Source organism: Mobula birostris, chromosome 11 (assembly GCF_030028105.1).
Source record: "Mobula birostris isolate sMobBir1 chromosome 11, sMobBir1.hap1, whole genome shotgun sequence".
Lineage (NCBI taxonomy): Eukaryota > Metazoa > Chordata > Chondrichthyes > Myliobatiformes > Myliobatidae > Mobula > Mobula birostris.
In genome coordinates, this window is record NC_092380.1 from 29,586,503 (window position 1) to 29,614,447 (window position 27,945).

At 45.2% G+C, this 27,945-nt stretch overlaps 3 protein-coding genes across 3 annotated transcripts; 2 read left to right on the forward strand and 1 right to left on the reverse strand.

The window, feature by feature from the left end:
• Positions 1-10,064: 10,064 nt before the first annotated feature.
• LOC140205457 (histone H1-like) lies at positions 10,065-11,194 on the forward strand. Its single transcript, XM_072273064.1, has one exon. The coding sequence runs from the start codon at positions 10,098-10,100 to the stop codon at positions 10,719-10,721; it is 624 nt and encodes a 207-aa protein (XP_072129165.1). The 5' UTR covers positions 10,065-10,097; the 3' UTR covers positions 10,722-11,194.
• Positions 11,195-11,559: 365 nt separating this feature from the next.
• LOC140205458 (histone H3) lies at positions 11,560-12,242 on the forward strand. The gene has a single exon (XM_072273065.1). The coding sequence runs from the start codon at positions 11,695-11,697 to the stop codon at positions 12,103-12,105; it is 411 nt and encodes a 136-aa protein (XP_072129166.1). The 5' UTR covers positions 11,560-11,694; the 3' UTR covers positions 12,106-12,242.
• Positions 12,243-23,116: 10,874 nt separating this feature from the next.
• LOC140205459 (uncharacterized) lies at positions 23,117-26,755 on the reverse strand. The gene is made up of 2 exons (XM_072273066.1): positions 26,729-26,755; positions 23,117-25,651 (listed from the first exon to the last, which is right to left on the reverse strand). The coding sequence occupies exon 2, from the start codon at positions 25,221-25,223 to the stop codon at positions 24,114-24,116; it is 1,110 nt and encodes a 369-aa protein (XP_072129167.1). The 5' UTR covers positions 25,224-25,651; positions 26,729-26,755; the 3' UTR covers positions 23,117-24,113.
• Positions 26,756-27,945: the final 1,190 nt, after the last annotated feature.

Here is a 27,945-nt window from a genome sequence, read left to right on the forward strand (position 1 = left end):
TTATTGGCCCAATATGAGGAAGGATACTGTGAATAATTGCAAAATTTGCCATATGTGTCAGGTGGTGGGAAAACCTAATCAGGCCATCCCAAAAGCTCCACTTTGGCCAATACCTGCTTTTGGTGAACCGTGTTCCTGAATCATAGTGGATTGTATTGGCCCACTGCCAAGAACTGCAGCTGGCCATCAGTATGTGTTAACTAAAATGTGTGCCACTTCTAGGTTCCCTGAAGCAGTTCCTCTTCAAAATATTAGACTAAAACAGTGGTGAAGGCTCTCCTCAAGTTTTTTTACCATGGTTGGTTTGCTTAAAGAAATCCAGTCAGATCAGGGCAGTAACTTTACATTGGGAGTATTCCACCATATAGTTTCTGAGCTGGAGGCTAAACAAATTGTGTCATCTACATGCCACCCGGAGTCCCAAGGAGCCTTGGAACGGTTCCATTCCACTTTAAAGACAATGATTAAAACCTACTGTTATGAGAATAACAGGGACTGGGATGAAGACATATACTTATTTCTCTTTGTTGTTAGAGACTCAATTCAAGAATCATTAGGGTTTAGTCCGTTCAAGCTTGTTTTTGGTCACAGGCCCAGAGGACCTTTGACCTTGCTCAGAGAACAGTGGTCTGACCCGAAGGTATGTGTCAGTGTGCTGGATTATGTTTTGGAGTTTTGGGATAGGCTTAACAAGGCTTGTGACAAAGCAGAATTTGCAACACTCTCAAATTAAGATGAAGCTCTGGTATGATCCGAAAGCGAGTGAACAGGTGTTTCAGCTTGGAGATAAATTCTTGGTTTTGTTTCCCCTTTTGACCAATCCCTCCAAGTGCAATTTCATGGACCGTACCAGATTATTAAGAATATTGACACTCTGAATTATGTTGTTGAGACTCCTGACTGGAGGAAAGCTACTCAAGTGGTACAGGTAAACATAGTAAAGCCTTATTATTATGACTCGGAGATAGCACCTGTGAGTACTGTTATGAAAACAAATGGAGTCGTGGAGGCTGGTAATCAGATACCAGATAATTTTAACAAGCTGAATATAGTCTCAACCAGGCTCGAGAATTCAATTGTCTTGAAAAATATTAATAACAAAGTCCATCATTTGGAGCCTGCACAGCAAAAACAATTGAAAGAATTAATTGGCAATTGTGAGGATTTGTTGTCTGATGGCGGTGCCCAGACGGTGCACAGCTGCAGTGCATGATGTCATTGTAGGCTCAGCCGAGTTGATCAAACAGCATCCTTACAGGCGCTCGGCAGAGGATGGTGCTCAGGAGGCTGTATCGGAGACGCTTGTCAGAAGCTTGAAGTTTTCAGATGGATGGACTCAGTGTCAGCTGCTTCTAAGGTATCGGCAAGTTGACGGTGCCTGGAGGTTTATGGCAGGGAGTTTCTCCCTTTTGCCGCCTGCTATCGGGGACTCAGGAGATGACCAACTCGGGACTTTGAGACTGTTTTTTACTGTGCCCATGGTCTGTTCTTCATCAAATTATGGTATTGCTTTGCACTGCTGTAACTATATGTTATAATTATGTGGTTCTGTCAGTGTTGGTCTTTGGTTTGTCCTGTTTTCTGTGATGTCACTCCAGAAAAACATTGTATCATTTCTTAATGCATGTATGCATTTCTAAGTGACAATAAAAAGAGGACTGAGTGTTCTCATAATCTAAATACTTGGGAAAAGTGAAAGATTTGTATGGAGTGAGCTTTGCCAGGAAGCCTTTTAACGACTAAAAACTATTCTGTGTTACCAATATGTGCTAAAAGCACCAGATTTTTCAAAACCATTCTCTATAGTGACAGACACTAGTGGTGAAGCTGCTGGGTCAGTATTGTTACAGAAGAGTGAGGATGACATTGAACATCCTGTAGCATATTTCTCGAAGAAGTTTAATGTGCATCAGAAAAATTATTCCACTGTTGAAAAGGAGTTGCTATCACTTATTCTGGCTTTACAACATTTTGAAGTCTGTTTGTCCTGTCCAGAAACCATTGGTGATTTACACGGATCACAATCCATTAGTGTTTCTAACTAAGATGAAGGATAAGAATAGAAGTTTGTTAAACTGGAGTCTGATCTTGCAAGAATACGACCTGAAAATAAAACATGTGAAAGGTACTGACAACATTCGAGCTGATTGGTTATCCAGATGCTGAGTTAGAAGTTGCACACGTTTTACTCTGTTATCTGATAATTGTACATGTATCGTTTCAAACATTGTAATCTACAGTTAAACCAAAACTTTTGCTCCTTGATCAAAATTTTTCCCAAAAGGAGGGAGGTGTGATGATATCCGGAATTATTTATTATGGACTGTGCTTTTAAAAAGAGAGAGAAAGAGAGCGTGCAGCTGTACAGCACAAATAACTTGTAATTGAGAGAAAGTGAGAGGCGAAGGCAGCTCACAGTTTGTGATTTCTGCAAGGACACTGCCATCTTCTGAATTCCTACAGAGAGAAGGGAGGAGCTGGTGTTCAGCACAACAGTATTTAAACCAGCGTAATTGCCTGTTTCACAGGACACGCAGACACACTAAGGTGTGGTGAAGTTACCACTATCCTGTTCAGGTACCCACGAGTGTGGGACTGAGGATCGATTTTGAGGGATCAATCTGTGATTATTAGTGCGTGAAAGAGCGACCCTGTGGAGTCTACCTGAGTGTCTAACCTTTGCCTGCGTTGGTAGATTATCACTTGAAGATGGTGCTCTTAAGTTGGTCAAGTTTGGCTAACTTGGAAGTCTCAGAGGACAATGGAAAGATTGACGGCATCAGCTCACCTGAAGAACTAGACACCTCTCTCTCTCTCTGTCTTCAACACTACTCAAATCAATACCACAAACTGAACTGATTTCATTTACCAACCATTGTAAGACTGTATCCATTTACCTCTTAAGCTTGAAGAAGCTTGGCTTTTATATATTTCCGCATATATAATCATCACTAACCTGTTTGATATATCTGAATTTATATTACTGTATTGCATAGTTACTAAAAAACTCTAGCAAAGAATATCACAGATTCACCACCCACTGGCTAAAGAAATTCCACATCTCAGTTCCAAAGGCTGTGCCCTCTGGTCCTGGACTCTCACCTGTAGGGAAACATCCATTCTATTGAGGACTTTCAATATTCAAGGTCCTTCTCATTCTTCTAAGCTCCAGCAGCTGCATGCCCAGGGCCATCAAGCACTCCTTGTACATTGACCCTTTCAGTCCCAGAATCATTCTCACTAAGTTCCTCTGAATCCTCATACTATCCACCACCACCACAAATCTGGAATAGTCCATCAACCCCACCCCCAAGTCTGCTATGTCTCCACCCCCTGAAACTCTAACTGAGCTATATTTTCCTTTCTTTTTCCTCTCTCCTTTCTTAAAAAGTGGAATAAAATTTGCAGTTTTACAGTCCTCCAGAATCATACAATCAGGTTGGTGCTCGATTCAAGAGATGACAGAGGATATTGCTCAATGGGAAAAAGACACAGGAGAGTTAGTAATGGGTGACAAAGAAATGGGAGATGAACTTAATCAATATTTTGTGTTAGTCCTCACTGTTATAGACAACTGGAAGTCAGAACAGTGTGCCAGAAATTCGAGAGTGTTGGAGGCAGAGTGAGGGTAGTTGCTATGACTAAGGGGAAGGTACTTGGAATGTTGAAACGTCTAAAGGGAGATAAATCAACCAATCTGATGGACAACACCCCAGAGTTCTGAAGATTGGTTGACAGGCAGAATAAAGGAGGTCCTTTGGCTGCTGATGTCTAATGATGTTCCAAAGGGGTCAGTATTAAGATCACTACATTTCACGTTATAGGTCAGTGATTAAGATGACAATATTGATTGCTTAGTGGCTACGTTTGCAGACAGTACAAAGATAAGTGAAGGAGCAGTAAGTGTTGAGGAAGCAGGGAGTCTGTAGAAGGGTTTGGACAATTTGGAAGAAGGAGCAAAGAAGTCGCAGATGTAATATAGTGCAGGGAAGTGCATGGTCATGCACTTTGGAAGAAGGAATAAGGGTGTAGACTATTTCCTAAATGGGGAGAAAGTTCAAAAATCAAAGGTGCATAGAGACTTGGCAGTCCTTGTGCAGGATTCCCTAAAGGTTAACATGCAGGTTGAGTTGGTGGTAAGGAAGGCAAATGCAATGTTCGTATTCATTTCAAGAGGACTAGTATATAAAGGCAAGGATATAATTCTGAGGCTTTATAATGCATTGGTTAGGTTGCACTTGGAGTATTTTGAGCATTTTTGGCCCCTTATAAAGTCGTAGAAAAGTACAGCACAGAAACAGGCCCATTGACCCATCCTAGCCTGTGCCGAAACCAGTTAAACAGCTTATTCTGATTGACCTGCATTGGGACCATAGACCTTCATACCCCTACCATTCATGTACCTATCCAAACCTCTCTTAAACATTGAAATCAAGCTCGCAAGCACTACTTGCACTTGCATCTCAATCCCCACTATTCCGACCCTCTGAGTGAAGAGGTTCCTCCTCATGTTGCCATTAAACTTTTCACCTTTCACCCTAATCCATGACCCCTAGTTGTAATCCCACCCAACCTCAGTGGAAAAACCCTGCTTGCATTTATTCAGTCTTTACCCCTCACAATTTGGTATACCTCTATCACATCTCCTCTCATTCTTCTATGTTCCAAGGAATGAAGTTCTAACCTATTCAATCTTTCCTTTAACTCAGGTCCTGAAGACCCAGCACCATCCTTGTAAATTTTCCTTTGAACTCTTTCAACCTTATTTACGTTTTTCCTGAAGATAGGTGACCAAAACTGTACACAAGACTCCAAATTAGGCCCCACCAATGTCTTGTACAACTTCAACAAAACATCCCATCTCCTGTACTCAGTACTTTGGTTTATGAAGGCCAATATGCCAAAAGTTTTCTTTACAATCCTATCTAAAATATGATACCAATTTCAATGAATTATAAACCTGTATTCCCAGATCTCTTTGTTCTACCACACTTTTCAGCCCATTTTTCCAGCTGGTCCAGATTCTGCTGCAAGCTCTGAAAGTCTTCCTCACAGTCCACTACACCGCCAATCTTGGTGTCATCTGCAAATCTGCTATTCCAGTTAACCACATGTGTCATCCAGATCATTGATATAGATGACAAACAGCATCAGACCCAACATCAATCCCAGCAGGACATCATTAGTCACTAGTCTGCAGTCAGAGAGGCAACCGTCTACTACCACTCTCTTGCTTCTCCCACAAAACTAATGCCTAATCCAATTTACTACCTCATCTTGAATGCCAAGTGACTGAACCTTCCTGACCAGCCTCCCATGCTGGTCCTTGTCAAATGCCTTGCTAAAATCCAGGTAGACAACATCCACTGCTTTAACCTAATTTCCTGCTACTTCCTGAAGTTATGCATAAAGTGATGCTGGTTCTCCTTAATCAGTCCATGTCTAGCCAAATACTCGTATATCTGGTCCCTTAGAATACCTTTCAATAATCTTCCCACTACTTCTGGCAAGATGCTGGTGTGACTGGTTGCAGCATCTTCTACGGGGTCAACAAAAGGTGCTAATGTTCTACTTAAACCTACTTCAAATGATCACAAGATATTGCTAAATGTTGAGAACTCAAAGTAGCTCAGGTGTGCACCATCAGCGAGTTGCTCATTGGTGGAGATAATGAAGGAGCTGCTGCCCAAGTCGATGGAGGCTCACAGTCAAATAGCCAGTGGCCGTTATGGTCGATTTTCTTGTGATCACAAGACCCCTTCCCTTTCGACATTGTTCATCTGGTACACTGCAAGTTCAGTTCGCTGATTTATTGGATGAGAGCGGGGCGGAGGCAGGGAATCTTGCTGACCTCGGTTGCAGCGATCACTCGGGCTGAAGCCATGGTGTCACCTGTTTGCAGCCACAGGAGTGAAGGGACAAAGCCACGGTGCTTCACTGCGGGTGGTGTGGCACGGGATCCAGAATGGAATTGGCACTGCCCTCCCAGGGCTTTACTCGGCAGAAGACAAGCTCTGTTGAGGTCTGCTGCAGATTTGTTGGCATCACTCAATGGAATTGGGCCTCAAGCTGCAAGGTCACTTGATTTTCAGCCACTGGGGGCATGCGCTACAGGTGGAAGAGTAGCGCAGATGTGGTCAACTGAAGATTTCAATTGGAGTGCGGGGTCTGGACTATATACAGATATATTTGTCTGGTTGTATTGGGCATCGGGCATTCTGCCAGTCGAGAGATGATCTCAGAGGACTTGGAGGTCTGGATTATATACATACATATTCTGTGTTGTTGTATTTTTACTAATATTCTATATGTGCCTGTAGATGCCAGGAGTGGTCCTCTAACCCACAGTAACACCTAGTGGGTATTGGGGCAGATTGACAGATGATACTGAGGGGCTGTGGGGTCTGGACTATGTACATGCGTAATCTGCATCGTATTTTACTGATATTCTGAACGAGTTTGTTGATTTGTATGTGCCAGGCATGGGCATCAAGCTGCGATATTGTGGGGATGGGGACCCTGGGATTCTTTTATTCCGTGAATGAGTTTTTGTATGTGACTGTTGTTAATGTGTTTTTAGCACCTTGAACTGCAGTAATGCTGTCTTGTTTGACTGTATTCATGAGAATTCTTGTATGGTTGAGGGACAATTGAACTTGAATTGATGTCTGGCTCACTGACCTGTAATTCCTGTTTTATTTTCAGAGCCTTTCTTAAACATAGGAAGAACGCTGGCTACCCTCCAGTCCTCTGGTGCCTCACTTACCCAAGAAAAGATGTGCTGAGCACTAGAGAGGATCGAGAGGAGGTTCACAGAAATTATCCCAGGATTTAAAGTGTTAACATATGAGGAGCATTTGATGGCTCTGGGCCTGTATTCTGTGAAGTTTAGAAGAATGAGGGGGTCTCATAGAAAACTTTTGAATATTGAAAGGCTTAGAGTGGATGTGGGAAGGATGTTTCAATAGTGGGGCAGACTTGGACCAGAGGGCATGCCTCAGACTATGGGGACATCGATTTAAAACAGAGATGAGTTCTTCAATACCCTTGAGGGCCCTACTCATTTCCACAGATGCACCTGTGCTGTGCCTCCAGCTAAAGAGTTTTCTGTCACTGTTTCTCACCCAGAGCACAGAACAGTACAGCAGAGGAACAGACCCTTCTTCCCACAATGTCTGTGCTGAACACAATGCCAAAGGAAACTGAATCTCTTCTGCCTGCATGTGATTCATATCTTTCCATTTCCCATCTAAAAGCCTCTGAAATGTCATAATCATATCTGCTTTCACCACTCCCCATGGCAGGCCGTACCACTCTGTAAATAAAACCAAATTACTTACCCTGCATAACTCCTTTAACTTCTCACCCTGTGATCTTAAAGCAATGTCTTCTCATGTTTGATATTTCCACCCTGGGAAAATGACCCTGATTCTCTATCCTATCTAGACCTCATAGTTTTATAAATTTCTATCAGATTTTTCTTCAGCTTCTTTCGCTCCAGGGAAAATAGTCCCAGTCCATCCAATCTTTCCTTGTAACTCAAGCCCTCCAGCACAGGCAATATTTCTGTGAATCTTTTCTACATCTTTCCAGTTTAATCACATCTTTCCATTAGTGTGGTGTTGGAACTGCACAGGGATCTCTGGGTGTGGCCCAGTGAATGATTTGTACAATATGATGTCCCAACTCCTCTCACAGCCTTTGCTGATGAAGGTAAACATGCTGTGCACCTTCGTCACTACCTTGTCTCCCAATGTTGCTACTTTCAGTGAACCAGGTACAATATCAGTATCCGAAGAGCTTGCTGTTCATTCACAGTCTGCAGGACCATGACATTCACTGTGTGTGCCCTGGCCTGTTTTAACTTCCCAAAATCCATCTCTTCACTTGTCTGACACTGTAACAACAGTTCTCTGTTTCTCTGCACCAACCACCCAACAATAAACATCAATGCACCATTCACCATTGGCCACTCACTGTACCTGTCTGCTGTTTGTGTGTAACTCAACACCCAGACCCCATGTACTTCACTCATGTGCAGTCTCGCTCCACATAAATTATAGTCTCTCTTTTGATTCCTCCTACACGGGACAGAACCTCACATTTTCCCACATTAAACTCAATTTACTAAGTGTCCTCCCACTCACCCACCTCTCTGGTGGAGACACTGGCTTCATCATCAGTCACTGCTGAAGTTGCTGAAGACCAGAATGTGCTATTGTCATTCAATTGTTTAAAAAGTGCAGCAAGGATAAGCCAGGGAATGACAGGCCACTCAGACTCACATCAGGAGTGGGGCATTTACTGGAGGGGATTGTGAGGACAGAATCTACCAGTATTTGCACAGATGGAATCTGATTGTGAGGAGTTGGCATAGCTTTGTGTGTGTGAGAAATCGAGGCTGGGGACTTGTGATGTGCCACGGGTGTCAGTGTTGGCACCCTTGTTATTCTTTTGTAATATAAACGCTATATTACAGACGCACAAGGTTTTTACCAGTAAGTTTGTGGAGGACACAAAATGAAGAGGTATTTTTGATAGTGAAGATGACTACAGGGAGATCTTGCTCAGTTACTGAAGTGTAACTGAGAATTGACAAACGGATTACAATTCAGATGATGTATTTTGGAAAGTCAAACCAAGGTAGGGCTTATACATGGAATGGTGGGGAACTCGGGAGTGTCACGGGAGAGAGGGATTGAGAAGTACAAGAGCTTTGTTCATTGAAAGTGGCGTCACTGGCAGACTGGGCAGTGAAAGACGTGTTTAGCATCAGTCAGTCGGGGCATTTAATCCGGGAGTTGCGACGTTATACCGACAATTTATCTGCGCTTTGCTGCTCTATGACTCTACCGCCTAGCTTAGTGTCATCTTCAAACTTTCCATCGGTGTGTTGTACACTCTCATCCAAATCCTTTATATGAATGATGAAAAGCAATGGGCCCAGCACCGATCCCTGTGACTCGTCACTCCTCACTGATCTCCAGTCCCGTAAACAACCTTCGACCATCACCCCCGTCTCCTAACATCAAGCCGAGTATCTATCCACTTCTCCCTCTCCCTGGATTCCCGTATCATCTAACCTTCCAGACTGCAGTTCCATGGGGACTTTGTCTAATTAATGTTTCATTGATGCTTTTCTTGTGATGATATAATACGATGTGGCTGTGATACACTCGCCAAATCTCTGGGTTACCTCTTCAAGGAACTAGAACAGATTTGTGAGAGTAACTGAGGAATTGAACAGAAAAGCAGAGCGGTTTGTGTCAATTCTATCGAATTTTGTTGATCAAACAGCAGGACACAGCAAATGGTCTTCATCTCCTATTTAAACTGAACGTGCAGCCCACGTAAAGAGGAGATGAATCCAACCCAAACCAAGGGATCAGGGTGGTGAGGAGCGCCGGCCTCGGGGTGTTACTGATCTGGGAATCTACAAATAACACGCGATAATCCGGAGAGCAGGTCGAGCGGAGAGGAAAACCTGCGCTGGGAACGGTGCACCGGGCCAACAGTTGGTGCTGTGAATGTACAGATCTGAACGGTGTGTCAGGGAGAGTGTGCTAAGAGGCCTGACAGCTTAGACTGGTATCACTGTGTTTGTGAGTCCGGTCACATCGCTGAATTTTTCATCCCCACCTAGAGAAAATAAAACAATTTGCCTGCTCCGGGATAGCACAGTTCCCCAGCTCAGTCCTGAAGTGGGAATTAACCGCGATTTTTTAGTTGATTTCAATATTTCGATCGGAAAACAGAGAAAATGTCCTGATCCCGGGAAAGAATGAGGTCAGTGCAGCAGTGAAACGGGTTGATATAGAAACTGCTGCATTTAATTCGGACCAAACTTTCTTTACAGCAGAGAATCCGGCCTCGGGCACAGACAGAGAGCGGTCTGGGTCTTGGGGATGTCCTATTTTAATCGGAATCGGAGAGTTTTTCGGGAGAGAGAAACACAGAGAGACGGAGCGGCCGGGAGCTGACTGCAGGATGTCTCCGCCCCGTCCGCTCGCTGCCTTTAAATTGCTCAGCACCGCCGCCTCTCGCTTCATTTCTCACTCACTTCAGAGTTCGAGAGAGTTTGTGCAGAGTTTCCGACCATGACCGAGACCGCAGAAGTGGCCCCACCAGCGGCACCCGCCTCTGCAACCAAGGCTGCCAAGAAGAAGAAGGCGGCCGTCCGGACCAAGTCAACCGGTCCCAAACTGGGCGATCAGATCGACAAGATTGTGGCCGATTGCCGCAGTCAGCGAGGGGTGTCCGTAGCCGCGATAAAGAAGAGTTTGGCCAGCAGCGGCGTCGATGTACAAAAGCTGAAAGGTCAGATCAGGATGGCCATTAAAAGGAAATTGGATAAAGGCACCCTGGTTCACACTAAGGGCGCAGGTGCCTCCGGCTCCTTGAGAGCCGCTAAAAAAGAACATACCGGGAAAGTCGTGAAAAAAGCGAAGAAACCAGCGGCCAAGGCATCTAAGACCAAGAAGACAGTGACCAAGAAATCTGTGGCCAGGAAAACAGGTGCCAAGAAATCTCCCGCCAAGACCAAAGGGGTTAAGAAAACTGCGGTTAAAAAAGCGGCAGCTAAGAAAACAGCGACCAAGAAGACCGCGCAGAAGCCCAAGAGTCCGAAGAAGGTCGCAGCCCCCAAGGTGGCCAAGAAGTCGGCAAAACCCAAGCCGAAGGCAAAATCTGTGAAAGCCAAGAAGACAGCGGCCAAAAAGTAAATGCAGTAAAGACCCGAAACCAAAGGCTCTTTTAAGAGCCACCCACATTTCCCAGATAAGAGCTGATCCAGAATCGCGCGATTCCAGATCCTAGTCGGTTTAGATGTCAGTACGATCTATTTACTTTTCCTATATTATCATTTCCTATATTGCATAGTACTGCTGCCGCTAAATTAATAAATTTCACGATATATGCCGGTAATATTAAACCTGATTCTGATTCAATAAAGAACTCGCGCTTCTGAAGGATTGCGCGGAGCGCTGTATTTCAATTCTATGTTCGACACTCCTCTCTCCGACAGGTCAGGTCGCATTAGTTTGCAGGGACTTGGAGCGGGACGAGATTAAGAATGAAATTATATGTTTACAATTATCCATATGATTCTGTAAATATTTCAGCTCAGTGTGGGTTCATGCAATCCTTTCACGGCTTTATTTTCTCCAAAAACTATTTAGTAAACGCAATAAATAAAATTGATTTCAACCCTCTTCCTGTCCTCCTGTTTCCGGCAGAAACGAATGCACTCACCTCGAGAAGCTATTCGCTTAATATGCAAACATTCATATAACTAATTGAGAGAAGTAAAAACAATTCTTTCAATGAAAGTAAAATTTGATAATTCATGATTTCTAGTTATTGTAAGAAACTAGCTCCGGCTGCTTTAGAAATTGGCGGGCGATTTGAAATTAACCGGGGATCCAATCTGCTGTCGGATTGGCTGAATAGTGACCCTAGGCGCCAGTTTCCATATTTGGTCACAGATACTATTCCCCGCCCCCCCGTCGGCCAGCTTCAAACTGATTAAGGACAGGCATCCAATCGCACTGCTGAGACCCTATGATGGACATCTCCATTCCAACCAATCAGAGGGAGCTGGGCGGCCCTTCATCAACTCTTTAAAAGCCAGACCCAGCGTCTGCTCTGACACTTCAATCCTGATATTTCAGGCTGTGATCGCACTGCTGAAGGAGAATGGCTCGGACCAAGCAAACAGCGCGTAAATCGACCGGTGGCAAAGCTCCCCGCAAACAACTGGCGACCAAAGCGGCGCGCAAGAGCGCTCCGGCAACAGGCGGAGTGAAGAAGCCCCATCGCTACCGGCCCGGCACCGTGGCTCTGAGGGAGATCCGGCGCTACCAGAAATCCACCGAGTTGCTCATCCGCAAACTGCCCTTCCAGCGCCTGGTGCGCGAAATCGCTCAGGACTTCAAAACCGATCTGCGCTTCCAGAGCTCGGCCGTCATGGCCCTGCAGGAGGCCAGCGAAGCTTACCTGGTGGGTCTCTTTGAGGACACCAACCTGTGCGCCATCCACGCCAAGCGAGTCACCATCATGCCCAAAGACATCCAGCTGGCCCGGCGTATCCGCGGCGAGCGCGCCTAAACCTGACCTCGGCACCAAGCACAACAAAAGGCTCTTTTCAGAGCCACTAATCCGGCAGAGAAAAGGGCTGTCAATATCTGTTCACTACCCCTTTGTTAATCACGCCATTCCCTGTGGGAGTTTTGATCAATAAGACATTACAGCTTCTCACAAACCCCTCCTCCAACCCAACCCCCCCCCCCACACACACACACGGCCGACTCCCCTCAACACAGAATCAGTAGTTCGGTGCAGCTGGATTAACGGGAGTCAGCTGTTAGTGTATCCCTGTCCCGCACCCCATCCGTGTACGGTTGGTTGTTGTGGGCAAGGTTTCCAGGTATTTGGGGCTGGAGAATGGGTTTTAATAAATGCAGTTCTTCCATTTGGTAACCAGTCCCATTTCTGACCGAGTCCATGGGGATACAAGTCTGCAGATGCTGGAATTCCGGTTTTTTTCACAGAAGGAAAATAGTCTCGTTGGAACCTCGCCTTCGCCCGCAGTTTGAGAAGAGACCGGTACACACAGACCGACTGCCAATATAGACTGTGGATCGACTTTTCGAAGCTCAATAACTAGAAACATTCATATTGGCAAGTAAAATAACGCCCGGGTTGTTAATGTAAAATAAATCTTCACCGAATTAGTGATTCAATGCATACTTTTCCAGACTACAGATCAATAAATAACTTTCGGCGGGATTTTCAAATTTCGGGAGAACTGGCGGTTATTTTCGGCACTTTTCTTTCTGCTCTCTGTTCATTGGTGAATAAGGCAGCTCTCTGATTGGCTTACTGGGCTCGTCAGCAGTGAATCGGAATTTCACCTGCAGACCCTTCATGTATCGGGTGCTCAAGGCCCGATACCGCCCACCCTGGCCTATTTAGTCATGTGCATCCAAATATCCCGAAACCACGTCCTTAACAATCGATGCTCAACAAATGAGGTCAAACTAACTGGCCTATAATTTCCTTTCTTCCTCTCTCCATTCTTGAAGAGTGGAGTGACATTTGCAATTTTCTAGTCCTCCAGAACCAGGGCAGAGTCCATTGATTCCTGAAAGATCATTACTCATGCCAGCTGGCCCTGTCTATCTTCTCCTCTTTCAGTTTCCTAAGTATCTCCTCCCTAGTAATAGCAATTGCACGCACTTCTGCTCCCTGACACTCTCGAATTTAGTGCATCCTGCTCCTGTCTTCCACAGGCAGAAAATTGAGGAGAAACCACTTCACCCACAGAATGATGTCTCTTTGGACCCCCACCACGGAGAGCAAGAGGGGAACAGCAGGGATGGATTTAAAATAGCTGTTGTGAAACAGAAACAGTAGCAAGGACCAACTCGGCTGATTATATATATATACTCCTGACTGCACACAAGGTGTGTTGTAAATTCTCTAGATACCTGAGACAGAGTTTGAAATAGAACTGATTTATTTGTCAGAGATCCAGAACATCAAACTCCTGTCCCATTAAAGATAAATTTAGAAGAAGCACCTCCCAGTCCCAGTGACCAGGGTGCAGAACTGGATGTGGTGAGAAGCAGCAATAATTGCGGAGTTCGACACCAACAGTCAATTGTGAACTTGCCTCTGAATTCAGCATGCAGCTTATTTAAACATTGTCCCCAGTGTGAGCTTGCTTGTGTGTCACAAGGTTGGATGACAGAGTGAATCGGTTCGGGCAGTCTGGGCAGGTGAATGGTCTCTCCTCGGTGTGAACTGACTGGTGTGCATGTAGGGTGCGTAACAGAGTGAGCACCTTTCCACAATCAGAGCATGTGATCACTCTCTCCTCAGTGTGAGGTGACTGGTGTGGTCGGTAGGTGGGATCAGTGAGTGTATCCCTTCCCCCACAGTCTGAGCTGCTAAATAGGGGCCACGCATTTCAAATGGAGACGTGTGGAAACTTCTGGAATTCTATGTCTGAGTGTACAGTCTCTGGGATTCTCTGTCCCTGTGAGTGGGGAGGCCTCATGTCTGGGTATATGTCAGGCAGAGATAGATAAATATTTAAGGAATTGAGGAACTGGGGGTTATAGGAACAGTTACAGGAGCTGGGATCAGTGACAATTGTGTGAATAACCACAAGACTATAAGATACAGGAGCAGAATTAGGCCATTGAGCCTCTTCTGCCAATCTATCATGGCTGGTTTGGTACCCATTCTCCTGTCCTCTCCCAGTAACCTTTGACACCCTTCCTAATCAAGAACCTATCAACCTCCACTTTAAATATACCCAATGACATGGCCTCCACAGCCACCTGTAGCAAAGAATATCACAGATTCACCACCCACTGGCTAAAGAAATTCCACATCTCAGTTCCAAAGGCTGTGCCCTCTGGCCTTGGACACTCTCCAGCACGGAAACATCCATTCTATCGAGGTCTTTCAATATCCTAGATCCTTCTCATTCTTCTAAGCTCCAGAAGCTACAAGCACAGGGTCATCAAGCACTCCTTGTACATTGACCCTTTCAGTCCCAGAATCATTCTCATTAAGTTCCTCTGGACACTGAAACTATCCACCACCACCACAAGTCTGGAATAATCCATCAACCCCACCCACAAGTCTGCTACGCCTCCACCCCCCTGAAACTCTAACTGAGCTATATTTTCCTTTCTTTTGCCTCCCTCCTTTCTTAAAAAGTGGAGTAAAATTTGTAATTTTCCAGTCCTCCAGAATCATACCAGAATGCAGTGATTCTTGAGAGATCATTACTAATGCCTCCACAATCTCTTCAGCTTCCTGTTTCAGTACCCTGCGTAGTAGTCCATCTGGTCCAGGTGGCTTGTCTACTTCTGCCCCCAGCAGTTTCTGCAATACTCTTAGTGACTTCTACAGTGAACAATGACACAAAATACTTAAATTCACCCACCATTTCCTTGTCCCGTTGCTACCTCTACAGCATCATTTTTCAGCAGTCTGATATCCTCTCTTGCCTCTTATTTACTCTTGATATTTCTTTGGTGGGGGGGGACTTTTGGTGTGCTTTCTCTGTATTATTGGCTAGTTTATCTTCATATTCCATCTTTTCTTCATTATTGCTCTTTAGTTGCCTTCTGTTGCTTTTTAAAAAGCCTCTCTGTCCTTTACTTTCCCACTATTTTCCTCCATTACATGCCCTCTCTTTTGCTTTTATTGTCTTTGACTTCCCTTGCCAGCTACAATTGCCTCATCCTTCCTTCAGCCTACTATTTCTTCAGATGAAGCTATTCTGCACTTTGTGAACTGTTCAGAGAAATTCCAGCTATTGCTGCTCTGCCATAACCCTATTGATTGGAAGGGGAAAGCAGCTTTGGCCAGCTCCTCTCTCATGCCCGTGTTATTCCCTTTACTCACTATAATACTGATACATCTGATTTTAGCTTCTGAAACTGCAGGGTGAACTCTATCGTATTATGATCACTGGCTCCTGAGAGTTCCTTGTGTTAAGCTCCTTTATCAAGTTCAGCTCATTGCACAACACCCAATCCAGAATAGTTGATCCCCTAGAGGAATCAACCACAAGCTGCTCTAAAAAGCCATCTCGCAGGCATTCTAGAAATTTCCCTCTTGTGATCCGGCACCAATCTGATTTTCCCACTCTACATACATATTGAAATCCTCCATGACTTCCATACATGTGTCATAAGGTGGTGGCTGGGAACGGACCCAAGTGCAAGACACAGACACTGAAGTACTAGGGACAGGACTAGGATACAGGGCGATGGCAAGGACATGGACAGGAAAACCAGGAACCTGGAACAGGACTGAACAAGAGAGCTAGGAGCCCGGGCTTGGACTCCGAGCCAGAGACTGGACAAGGACCCCGTACCTGGGTCTTGCCTCTGGCTTGGACCCCAGAACTAGGCAAGGACCAGGCTTGGCAGGCAGGCAGGACAAGGCTGGACTCTTCAGGCTAGAAGCTAGGGCTAGAGACTTGGCTTGGCTTGGCAAGAGGCTAGAGGCTAGAAACTTGGCTTGGCTAGAGGCTGGAGTCTACAGGCTCGAGGCTAGGCAAGAGACGAGGTGAGGCTTGGCAGGAGGCTGGAGACTTGAGACTAGAGGCGAGGCTGGAGACCAGAGGGGAGGCTGGAGACCAGAGGGGAGGCAGTCTCCACCTGGGCAGGGTGCGGATCACCACCCGAGAGAGGCAAGGGACAGAACCAACCCCATGTAACAGCAAGATGACCTGGCTTACCTGGGCGGAGGCAAGGGACAGAACCAACCCCAGGTAACGGCAAGATGGCCTGGCTTACCTGGGTGGAGGCAAGGGACAGGAAGGGACAGAACCAACCCAGGTAACGGCAAGACGGCCTCTCTTACCTGGGCAGAGGCAAGGGACAGAACCAACCCCAGGTAATGGCAAGACGGCCTGGCTTACCTGGGCGGAGGCAAGAGACAGGAAAGGAGCTAGGTACAGGGTGGCTCCAGGACCAGACAGCAAGAGAAGGCAGGCCTTCTGGCAAAGCAAGGTGAGACAGAACTTCAGGTGAGGCGAGAGTTACCGGCAAGACAAGGCAGGGCTTCAGGTGAGGAAACAGAAGGCAGAGGAAGGGATCCCAGGAGTAAGAACAAGAACAATCCAGCAACCATGCCCTGGTCTCTGGAGGTATTTATGCAGCCAGCCCCAACAAGCATCAGCTGCCTCAATTAGCTCCACAAGGACAGAAACAGGGTAGATAGGAAAACCTGGAGCAAGGGTCGATGGACTGGACCGTGAACCGGAATACGGACCTCACGGACCGGACTATGACAACATGACCTTTCCACATCTTCTCTACATCATATCTTAATTTGTAATCCACATCCTGACTACTGTATATAACTCCCAACTTTTATCCTTGTAGTTTCTTAACTCTACCCACAATGATTCTACATCCTCCAATCCTATGTCACCTCTTTCTAAGAATTTGATTTCATCTTTTTAGCATAGAGCCATGCCACCCCCTCCACCCAACTGACTCTTCTTTTGATACAATGTGTATCCTTGGATGTGAAGCTCCCAACTATGATCTTTTTTCTGCCATGACTCAGTAATGACCATAATGTCACACCTGCCAATCTCTAACTGCAGTATTAGATCATCCACCTTATTCTGTATAGTGTGTGAATTCAAATATCATAACTTCAGTCCTGTATTCATCACCCTTTTTGACTTTGCCCCCATGTTACACTTCAACTCATCCCACTGACTTCCAACTTACCCCATCGTTACCTCACTGCACACTGCATCTAATTGCATACCAACCTCCCCATCCTCAGCCATATCACTCTGCAAAATTAGTTTAAACCCTACCCAAGAGCTTTAGCAATCTGCCTGCAAGGAAATTGGTCTCATTTAGGTTCAGGTGTGACCTGTCCTTATTTTGGCACAGGTCATACCCTCCCCAGAAGAGATCACAATGATGCAGAAAGCTGAAAACTCGCCGCCTCAACAAAAACTTGTGATATCTGTGCTACAAATTAAAATAATCAAAAAACAAGCAACACACACACAAAATACTGGTGGAATGCAGCAGGCCAGACAGCATCCATAGGAAGAAGCACAGTCGACGTTTCGAGCCAAGACCCTTCGTCAGGACTAACTGAAAGAGAGAGAGTAAGAGATTTGAGAGGGGGAGGGGGAAATCCGAAATGATAGGAGAGGACAGGAGGGGGAGGGATGGAGCTAAGAGCTGGAAAGTTGATTGGCAAAAAGGGATACAAAGCTGGAGAAGGGAGAGGATAATGGGACGGGAGGCCTAGGGAGAAAGAAAGGGGGAGGGGAGCACCAGAGGAAGATGAAGAGCAGGCAAGGAGTTATTGTGAGAGGGACAGAGAGAGAAAAAAGAGGAAAAAATTATAATAAATGAATAAATAAGGGATGGCGTAAGAACAGGAGGAGGGGCATTAACAGAAGTTAGAGAAGTCAATGTTCATGCCATCATGTTGGAGGCTACCCAGACAGAATATAAGGTGTTGTTCCTCCAACCTGAGTGTGGCTTCATCTTGACAGTAGAGGAGGCCATGGATAGACATATCAGAATGGGAATGGGACATGGAATTAAAATGTGTGACCACTGGGTAATCCTGCTTTCTATGGCGGACAGAGTGTAGGTGTTCAGCAAAACAGTCTCCCAGTCTGCGTCGGGTCCCGCCAATATATGAAATATCAAAATGTATATATTCTTCAGTCATATGATTATGCCATAGCTAGGCAAATTAGTAGGCACACCTGAGTTTGAACTATTCTGTTAATAGTTGCCTTTAAACAAAAAATAAAGATGTAAATTACAAAAAGATTATATTAGTGTAAATAATATGACATAATATTGAGTGACCCTGGTTTCCAAGACTTAAAAATGAATCCAAACAAAGAAATCCCATCCATCACTTCAAAATTCAAAGTTAAATTATTATCAAAGTACATTTTTGTCGCCATATACAACTCAGATTGATTTTCTTGGAGGCATACGAAATAAATCCAATAACCATAATAGAATCAAGGACAGACAACACCAGCAGGGCACACAACCTGTGTGCAAAAAAAGGAAACTGTGCACACAGATGTATTTTCAACTGATTCTTTACGAATGATCAGCCAAATTATTTACAGTTTGTCTTCAGACTCGTCAGGTATAGCACTGCAAAAGTCTTAAGCACATATTTAAGTTCTTAAACAAGAGAAAATCTGCAGATGCTGGAAATCTGAACAACACACCAAATGCTGGAGGAACTCAGCAGGCCAGGCAGCATCCATGGAAAAGAGTACAGCTGACATTTTGGGCTGAAACCCTTTATAAAGCTAGGGCGCCCTAAGACTATTGCACAGTGCTTTATTTGTCAACGTAGAGCGGGAGCAAGGGATGTTGGGAATAGGGGAGGTGGAGTGCTGCAGGAGGGGTGTGGGACAGGTGGCAGAGGAGGACTGCCAGGGATGAAGCTTGGCATTAGCTGCAAACTCACTTGGTTCCTGAGACTCCAGGTAAGATAATTTCATTCCAATAGAGACAAATATCAAAATCAGTTTTATCATCACTAGTGTATGCCATGAAATCTTTTTTTGTAGTAGCAATGCAGTGCAATATATAAAATTACTACAGTACTGGGCAAAAGTCTTGGGCCTCCAAGCTCTATCTATCTATATATACGAGGGGTAATTGATAAGTTCATGGCCTAAGGTAGAAGGAGTCAATTTTAGAAAACCCAGCACATTTATTTTTCAACATAGTCCCCTCCTACATTTACACACTTAGTCCAGCAGTCATGGAGCATACGAATCTTGGACCTCCAGAAAGTGTCCACAGCAGGGGTGATTGATAAGATTGTGGCCTAAGGTAGAAGATGAGTTATACAGCTCTCGTTACATGCACATGCAGTTCAACTCTTTGAGTGATTATGCAGAAAGTTTAAGGTTAATAACTCACCAGGGGTGATTGATAAGTTAGTGGACTAAGGTAGAAGGGGTGAAGGCTCTATTCCCTCACAAATTAGGTATTGTTCCATGAACTTAGACCATTTCATATTACTTGACAAGGAGCTTTATTGAATTGTAATATTTTACTAATTTTTCAATAAAAATTCCAGAATAACTACCCCATTTAGGACATTATGATGTGTAATTGCACAAACTATTCCCTACTGGAATGGTAGCTTCTGAACTCAAGCAAATCGTCACTTAAATAGTAAACATATGAAAAGATTTAACAGCTTTGTCATGAACATTAGATGTGGCATATCACAGGGTAAGACATGAATCAGGTCAGATATGATATTCCTTCAATCACGCTGATTAAAGTTACATAAATGATCCTGTTTAATATGATATGAGGGAGCGTGATCATTGTATATTTATAAATACAAGAAATTCTACAGGTGCTGGAAATCCAAAGCAATGCACTGGAGATCAGACAGCATCTACGGAAATTAATAAACAGTGACATCACAGGTATAATGTTTCCATTATCATTTCTGGAATGTCTAATAAAGGGGGCAAATGTTTGTTCTGGATCGTCAGGAAGCCCACACATTAAAGGCCCAGCACTAGTGAATATTTTGATGTGTGCTGTATATTATTTCATCACTGTCGTCCTCACTTGAGACACTAGAGGTCGCTGCAGAGTCCATGCATGTACATGCTGCAGTTCCGGTGTCTCTGTCCCGGACAGTCCAATGTAGGCTGTAATTCCTTAGAACACCACCCAATTCAATATGTCAGTCCATGGCCTCCTCTGCTGCCATGAACGGGCCACACTCAGGTTGCATGAGTAACACCTCATATTCCGTATAGGTAGCCTACAACCTGATGGCATGAACATCGTTTTCTCGAACTTCCTGTTATTGCTACCCCTCTCCTCTCCTTCACCATTCCCCATTCCTGTTTCCCTCTCCCACCTTATCTCCTTACCTGCCCTCATCACCCTCTGATGCTCCTTCCCCCTTTTCTTTTTTCCGTGGTCTTCAGTCCTCTCCCGGCTCTTTACTTCTCCCCCTCACCTGGTTTCACCTATCATCTACTACCTTGTACTTCTTCCTCCCCTCCCCCCACCTTCTTACTCTGACCTCTCTTCCTTTCCTGTCCTGATGATGGGTCTCAGCCCAAAACGTCTACTGTCTACTCTTTTAAATATATTCTTCCTGGCCTGCTGAGTTCGTCCAGCATTTTGTGTGTTTTGTATTAGATTTCCAGAATTTTCAGACTTTCTTGTGTTGGCAATTCTTTGGATGGTGTCGCTGACTCAGACAGTCTAATATAGGTTGTAATTCTCTGGAGTTCAGATGTGGTGCTGTACAGGGAGACTGTTCAATGTTAGCTCTCCCATTTCACGCACCCCATCCTCCCGCCACCCCACTAGGGATAGGGTTCCCCTTGTCCTCACCTACCACCCCACCAGCCTCCGGGTCCAAAATATAATTCTCCATAACTTCCGCCACCTCCAACGGGATCCCACCACCAAGCACATCTTTCCCACCCCCCCCTTTCTGCTTTCCGCAGGGATCGCTCCCTACGTGATTCCCTTGTCCATTCATCCCCCCATCCCTTCCCACCGATCTCCCTCCAGCACTTATCCTTGTAAGCGGAACAAGTGCTACACTTGCCCTTACACTTCCTCCCTCAACACCATTCAGGGCCCCAGACCTTCCAGGTAAGGTGACACTTCACCTGTGAGTCGGCTGGGGTGATATACTGCGTACGGTGCTCCCGGTGTGGCCTTCTATATATTGGTGAGACCCGACGCAGACTGGGAGACTGTTTCGCCGAACATCTACGCTCTGTCCGCCAGAGAAAGCAGGATCTCCCAATGGCCACACATTTTAATTCCACGTCCCATTCTCATCCTGATATGTCTATCCACGCCCTCCCTCTACTGTAAAGATGAAGCCACACTCAGGTTGGAGGAACAACACCTTATATTCCGTCTGGGTAGCCTTCAACCTGATGGCATGAACATTGACTTCTCTAACTTCCGTTAATGCCCCACCTCCCCTTCTTACCCCATCCGCTATTTATTTATTTTGCCCCTTTTTTTGTCTCTCTCTGTCCCTCTCACAATAACTCCTTGCCTGCTCTCCATCTTCATCTAGTGCTCCCCTCCCCCTTTCTTTCTCCCTAGGCCTCCCGTCCCATGATCATCTCCCTTCTCCAGCCTAGTATCCCTTTTTGCCAATCAACTTTCCAACTCTTGGCTCCATCTCTCCCCCTGCTGTCCTCTCCTATCATTTCAGATCTCCCCCTCCCCCTCCCCCTTTCAAATCTCTTACTATCTCTTCTTTCAGTTAGTCCTGACGAAGAGTCTCAGCCCGAAACGTCGACTGTGCTTCTTCCTATGGATGCTGTCTGGCCTGCTGTGTTCCACCAGCATTTTGTGTGTGTTGTAATGTTAGCTGTAGTTCCTGGGGCAGGGTTTTAGAAGCAGCTGTTTCCCTGGGTGGAGCGCCAGGTAAGCATCTCAAGCAGGACTTGAAGTCGCAGCTACACGTTCTGACATTACATACACGAGGAAGTCTGCGGAAGCTGGAAAATGCAAAGCAGCCCATAGCAAACTTCCTGACATTGTTTCAGTTTGTTTCTGAGCCCCGAATAATGCACAACTATTGATTTAAAAACACAAGAGATTTTGCATGCTGGAAATCCCGAGCAAAACACACAAAGTTCCTCCAGCATTTTGTGTGTATGACTGATTGAATCACCGTCTTGTTTTTTCACTCATCAGGTTAATGTGAAGATTTACTCTTTAGACTTTGTACTGTCTCCATCATGCTGTTTTTGTAGTGTTTCTTCAGTAAAATACTTCCCCCATTCCGCTAACTCACTCACATTCCATTAAGTCAACAGCAGCCAATTTCTATTTTTAACATGCATTCTTATTGTTAATAAACTTAACATTTTTAGTATTACTCAATGGACTTTTTCATTCATTTATCAAACTTAAATGTTTATTTAGGTAAAAGTTCTTTGTAGGTTTTAGGACCTTAGCCATTTCCTTGATTCTATCTTGATTGGTGCCTACTTTTTATTACTTTGACTGCAATCTCAAAATTTTAAGTTTGAAACTGAAATTTTAACAGGTTTCTTGCAACTCAAATTTATGTTTTTCCCCATTCCTCTGCTAGCTTATATTCAAGTTTTTTCACGCACTCCACTGGCTCACACAAATTTATTATAAATTAATCCATGCTCAACTGGTTGTACAAAGTTATTTTTTGACCGTCTACTGACTTGCATATTTAACTTGCGCTCTACTGTTTTGTATGTGGCTCTACAAACCTGTTTTTAAAAATAGCAAGGGAAACAGTAATCAATCCTGATTTCCATCTGATGATGAAAAACTCAGAACTGCTTTTTGTTCCTCAGACAATTTGGAACATAAAATTAAGTTCTTACAACTTTTGTTGCACACTGAATATTCTCTCTCTCTTGGATTGTTCCAAGCTGTAAATCCTGCCAACTACACCAAATGACGGATTTTGGTGTTTAAATCCAAAGTTCTTTTAGGAGTCAGGAACGAGGCATAAAACTTGTTGCTTCACGATGGTTTTATTCAAAGTTGATAGAACAAAGACAGGGGTCTGTTACTTGAAGAAGAGAGAGAAACTAAATATGGCACCTAGCATAAAACAGCTACTTTTTATATCCAGAGATAAGAAAAATTCCATTCAAATCTATAGATAATAATAAACCTGTTAGAAATCACTTGATCAAAACTGCAGTTAAAATTAACCAATAAGAAAACACTCATTTAATAAAGTACAAGCTTCAGAGTTATAGTTTGTACAGCCACAAGAGGAATATTAAACTCCTATGCACATAAAGACTACTTAAAATACAAGCAGATAATGAATAGTTAAACTGCAAAGAAAATGACCATTAAAATTTAACAGTTGGATCCAACAGACTCTCAGGCCCTGTGCACTCGATCCACAGAGATAATGCATTCTAAAGCTCAGATTTCTGGGTAAGAACAGTGCCACTGAAAGTGTTTACAAGCATTGCCTCCCCAGTCAATATATTTTATGAGAACTCAGTAGCCAGTTTAACACAGCAAGCTCCCAAAAGGAGTATCCTCAATGTAAACAGGCATTGTGTTTGTGTGTCAACAGTCAAAGTCAACCCAATTGTTTTTTGTCATTCAGCTTCCAAATACTGCTACTCTGTCATTCATTGCCATCCACCCCACCCCTTGCTCTGATTCGCTGTTCCTGATCACATGCTCCTGTCCAGAGCCCCGAACTCTGCTCTGTGCCACTCATCACTGGTTTCTGACCCTGCTCCACACAACATCCAACTAGTGGTTCTCCTTTCAGACTTTAGAGGGCAGTGGTGTGTTCTAACAACCCAGCTCATTGGAAGCAGTAACAACAACCAATAACATTGATATTTGCAGGGAATAGGAGATGAACTACCAATGTCATTCTTTCTCAGCACAGACACACGAGGGATGAAGAACATGTCAGACATACCTGCAGTCAGCTTGGCTTCTTCAGTCAGCAGGAAATCCAACCAATAGTCACTTTTGAACTTTCCTCTGGATTCAGCAACTGTGATGTTTAAATATCCAGCTGCTTGTTTAAACATTTTCCCCAGTGTGAACTCGGTAGTGTGCCACAAGGGTGGATGACCGAGTGAATCCCTTCCCACATTCAGAGCAGGTAAACGGCCTCTCCCCAGTGTGAATTCTCTGATGTAGCTTCAGTTGAGATGACCGACTGAATCCCTTCCCACAGTCTGAGCAGGTGAACGGCCTCTCCCCACTGTGAATTGACTGGTGTGTCTGTAGGTTGGACAACACAGTAAATCCTTTCCCACATTCCGAGCAGGTGAACGGCCTCTCCCCAGTGTGAACTCGCTGATGATCCTTCAGTTGAGATGACTGTGTGAATCCCTTCCCACATTCTGAGCAGGTGAACGGCTTCTCTCCTGTGTGAACTGACTGGTGTGTCCGTAGGTGAGATGACCAAGTGAATCTCTTCCCACAGTCTGAGCAGGTGAAAGGCTTCTCCCCAGAGTGAACTCGCTGATGTACCTTCAGTTGGGATGACTGAGTGAATCGCTTCCCACAATCTGAGCAGACATACGGCCTTTCTCCTGTGTGAAATCGCTGATGTGTCTGTAGATGGGATGACAAAGTGAATCCCTTCCCACAGTCTGAGCAGATATACGGCCTCTCCCCAGTATGAACTCGCTGATGTACCTTCAGGTGTGAGGACTGAGTGAATCCCTTCCCACAGTCTGAGCAGGTGAACGGCATGTCCCCAGTGTGAACTCGTTGATGTACTTTCAGATTAGATGACCGAGTGAATCCCTTCCCACAGTCTGAGCAGATGAACGGCCTCTCCCCAGTGTGAACTCGCTGGTGTGCCAGTAGGTGGGATGACAGAGTAAATCCCTTCCCACAGTCTGAGCAGATGAATGGCCTATCCCCAGTGTGAAGTCGTTGATGTACCTTCAATTGAGATGACCAAGTGAATCCCTTCCCACAGTCTGAGCAGGTGAACGGCTTCTCCCCAGTGTGAACTCGCTGATGTGTCAGTAGATGGGTCGACTGAGTAAATCTCTTCCCACATTCGGAACAGGTGTATGGCCTCTCCCCTGTGTGAACTCGCTGGTGTTTCAGCAAATCAGATGACCGAGTGAACCTCTTCCCACATGCGGAACAGTCGAAGTGTCTCTCTCCCATGTGAACTCACTGGTGAGTCTGCAGGCGGGCTGACTGAGTGAATCTCTTCCCACAGTCTGAGATGTACAGCCTCTCCCCAGTGTGAACTTCCTGTGTGTCAACAGATCAGATGACCAAATTAATCTCTTCCCACACAGGCAACAGATGAATGTTCTCTCCCTTGTGGAACTCACAAGTGTGTCTGTAGGTGAGATGACCAGTGAATTTTTTCCCACACACACAACACACGCACGGTCTCTCTCCCTTGTCAACTCACTGGTGTGTCTGCGCGTAGGATGACTGAGTGAATCTCCTCCCAGACACACAACAGGTAAGCGGCCTCTCTCCCCACGGTGAACTCACTGCTGGGTCTGTGCGTCGGCTGAGTGAGTAAATCCCTTGTTGTGCTTGAAACTCCTGTACATAATTTTTTTTTTGTTGTTTCTAACCTGTAAAAAGAATTACAAAAGACATCAATGGGTGAAGTCAGAATTTCAGACAAGATCATTCTATGATCTCTGACATCACACCATTACAACAAGTTGGAGGAACAACTCCATCTTCTAACTGGGCCCGGATCAGGGATTTGGACTAACCATCAAATTCTCTATTTTGTCTGTATCACAATGGGATATTTCTATCACCTTCAATCCATAACGTGGCTCAGTTTGGCTCGCCCCATTAATATTATTTCAAGATCTAGTCATGTCCCACAATGCTGCAAAGAGCACATGGTTGATCGTGGTGACTTTCTCATTACTCTGACCCCCTGGCCTCTCAGATGATTGATGGTGGTGAATTCATCGATGGCAATGCCAATGAATATGAAGGGGAGGGTAGAGGCCTTTCTCATTGGAGTGTGGCACTTCTGTGATGTCAAAGCTACAGGTTACTTGTTACCCAGGACAAAGGTGTTTGATATCAATAGGTACCCAGAAAGAATGAGACAAAACATGCTGTCATAGGTAGGAAGGACCAGAACAAGAGAAGGTCGGACAAAGGTGATTTTCTCAAGAACTGAAACTGTTGGAAAGATTTTCTTTTTCCCATGCAGCACTAATTGGCGTTTTCATTGACTGGAAGGTGGACTCTTCATCCAAAATTAACTCGGAACTATATTTTTGTTCCGAATTCTATAATTCTTGGATTTAGATTGCTGGAGCTTTGTAGTACCTGATAGATCCACCTGCACGTTTCCAATCTACACTTCAGACTAACGGGGAAAGCGTTGGGAGTGTCACCAATGGCTGCTTCTATACCCAGAAACCCCCACGAACGAGAAACCCATCTATCCATCAATGTACCAGCGATGCGCGTGCGCCGCAGACATGACGCGAGCGCCTTAGCCTATCAGCAGAAAACCTCCCCAGAGCCCGAGTACGGATCGTGGGGCTGACAGAGAGCGAAAAGACCGCGACTGTCGAGGATTTGCGGTGCCACTTGGTGTCCACAGCTCACGACAATTGACCCTCAGTCACGGTGCGGACGCCGGCTCCAATGAACACGCACCGGAGCCCCGCTCCTACCTGCTGCCGATGCGCCGAAGCCTGTTGTCCACTACGCGCATGCGCGATATTTGGAACATCAGCGACCTGCACGCTTGCGCAGTCGAGGGGTCACTGCTGGTCAACTCTAAACGTGGAGGCGTCTGAGTTGGTAGTAGTGTCTACAAGTAACGGCTCCATGCCGCACGCTTCAAACACAGTCAAAACTGTTACTTTAATACAGCAAGCTCCCACAGTCCTACAGTCAACATCAACAGGCATTCCGTGTGTCACAAGCACGAGAAAATCTGCAAATGCTAGAAATCCAAAGCAACACGTACAAAATGCTGGAGGAAATCAGCAGGGCCGACAGATTCTATGGAAAATAGAGTAAACAGCCGACGTTTCGCGCTGAGATCCTTTATCGCGACTGGAAAGGAGATAGGTGGAACCGGGGTGAAGTGAAGAGCTGGGAAGTTGATTGGTGAAAGAGATAAAGGGCTGGAAAGGGCGGGGGGGGGGGTGGGATCTGGTAGGAGAGGACTGACGACCATGGAGGAAAAGGAAGAGAGAGGAGCACCAGAAGGAGATGATGGGCAAGTAAGGACATAAGGTGTGAGAGGGAAACAGGAATGGGGAAGTGAAAGAGAAGGGGGGGCAGATACCCAAAGTTCGAGAAATCCATGTTCTTGCCATCAGTTTGGAGACTAACCAGATAGTACGTAAGATGTTTCTCCTCCAACCTGATAGCATTGTCATCTGTTCTCATAATTTAGAGGAGAGTGGTTTAGAACAAACCAGCTGTGTAAAGTACAACCCTTTGAAATCAGTGAAAACAACCCATAACATCGAGGAGAGCAAGGAAGAAGTTGAACCACCCAGGATATTGTCCCTTCGCCCTGAGGGAAGAGGAATATTTGAGACAAAACCCCAGTGAAATTGTTTTCTGCTCTGCAGAAAGTCATAGAGGAAACTTTAGGGAAACCAACAGAGTGGAGACCAGTTGTAACCTGTCATCACAGGGAGAGTGAGAGGTGAACAGCAGGGGTGGGTTTAAAAGTACTGTTATGGAACAGAAACACAGACAGTGACCAGTTGGACTGAGTGGCCCCTCTACCGCACAATGGGTGTGTGACAGAGACAGACAGTAAGCACCAGGTTAATTTAAGCCTGACATCAGCAGAGCAAACCCCTCCAATGCTCAGTGACTGGGGTTCAGTCCTGGATGTGATAAGCAGCCTGCAGAATCTGACATTAAC

Bases quoted from the DNA above. Each gene is read 5' to 3' on its own strand.
- LOC140205459 (XM_072273066.1), bottom strand. From the start codon at position 25,223: ATGGGAGAGAGACACTTCGACTGTTCCGCATGTGGGAAGAGGTTCACT.
- LOC140205458 (XM_072273065.1), top strand. From the start codon at position 11,695: ATGGCTCGGACCAAGCAAACAGCGCGTAAATCGACCGGTGGCAAAGCT.
- LOC140205457 (XM_072273064.1), top strand. From the start codon at position 10,098: ATGACCGAGACCGCAGAAGTGGCCCCACCAGCGGCACCCGCCTCTGCA.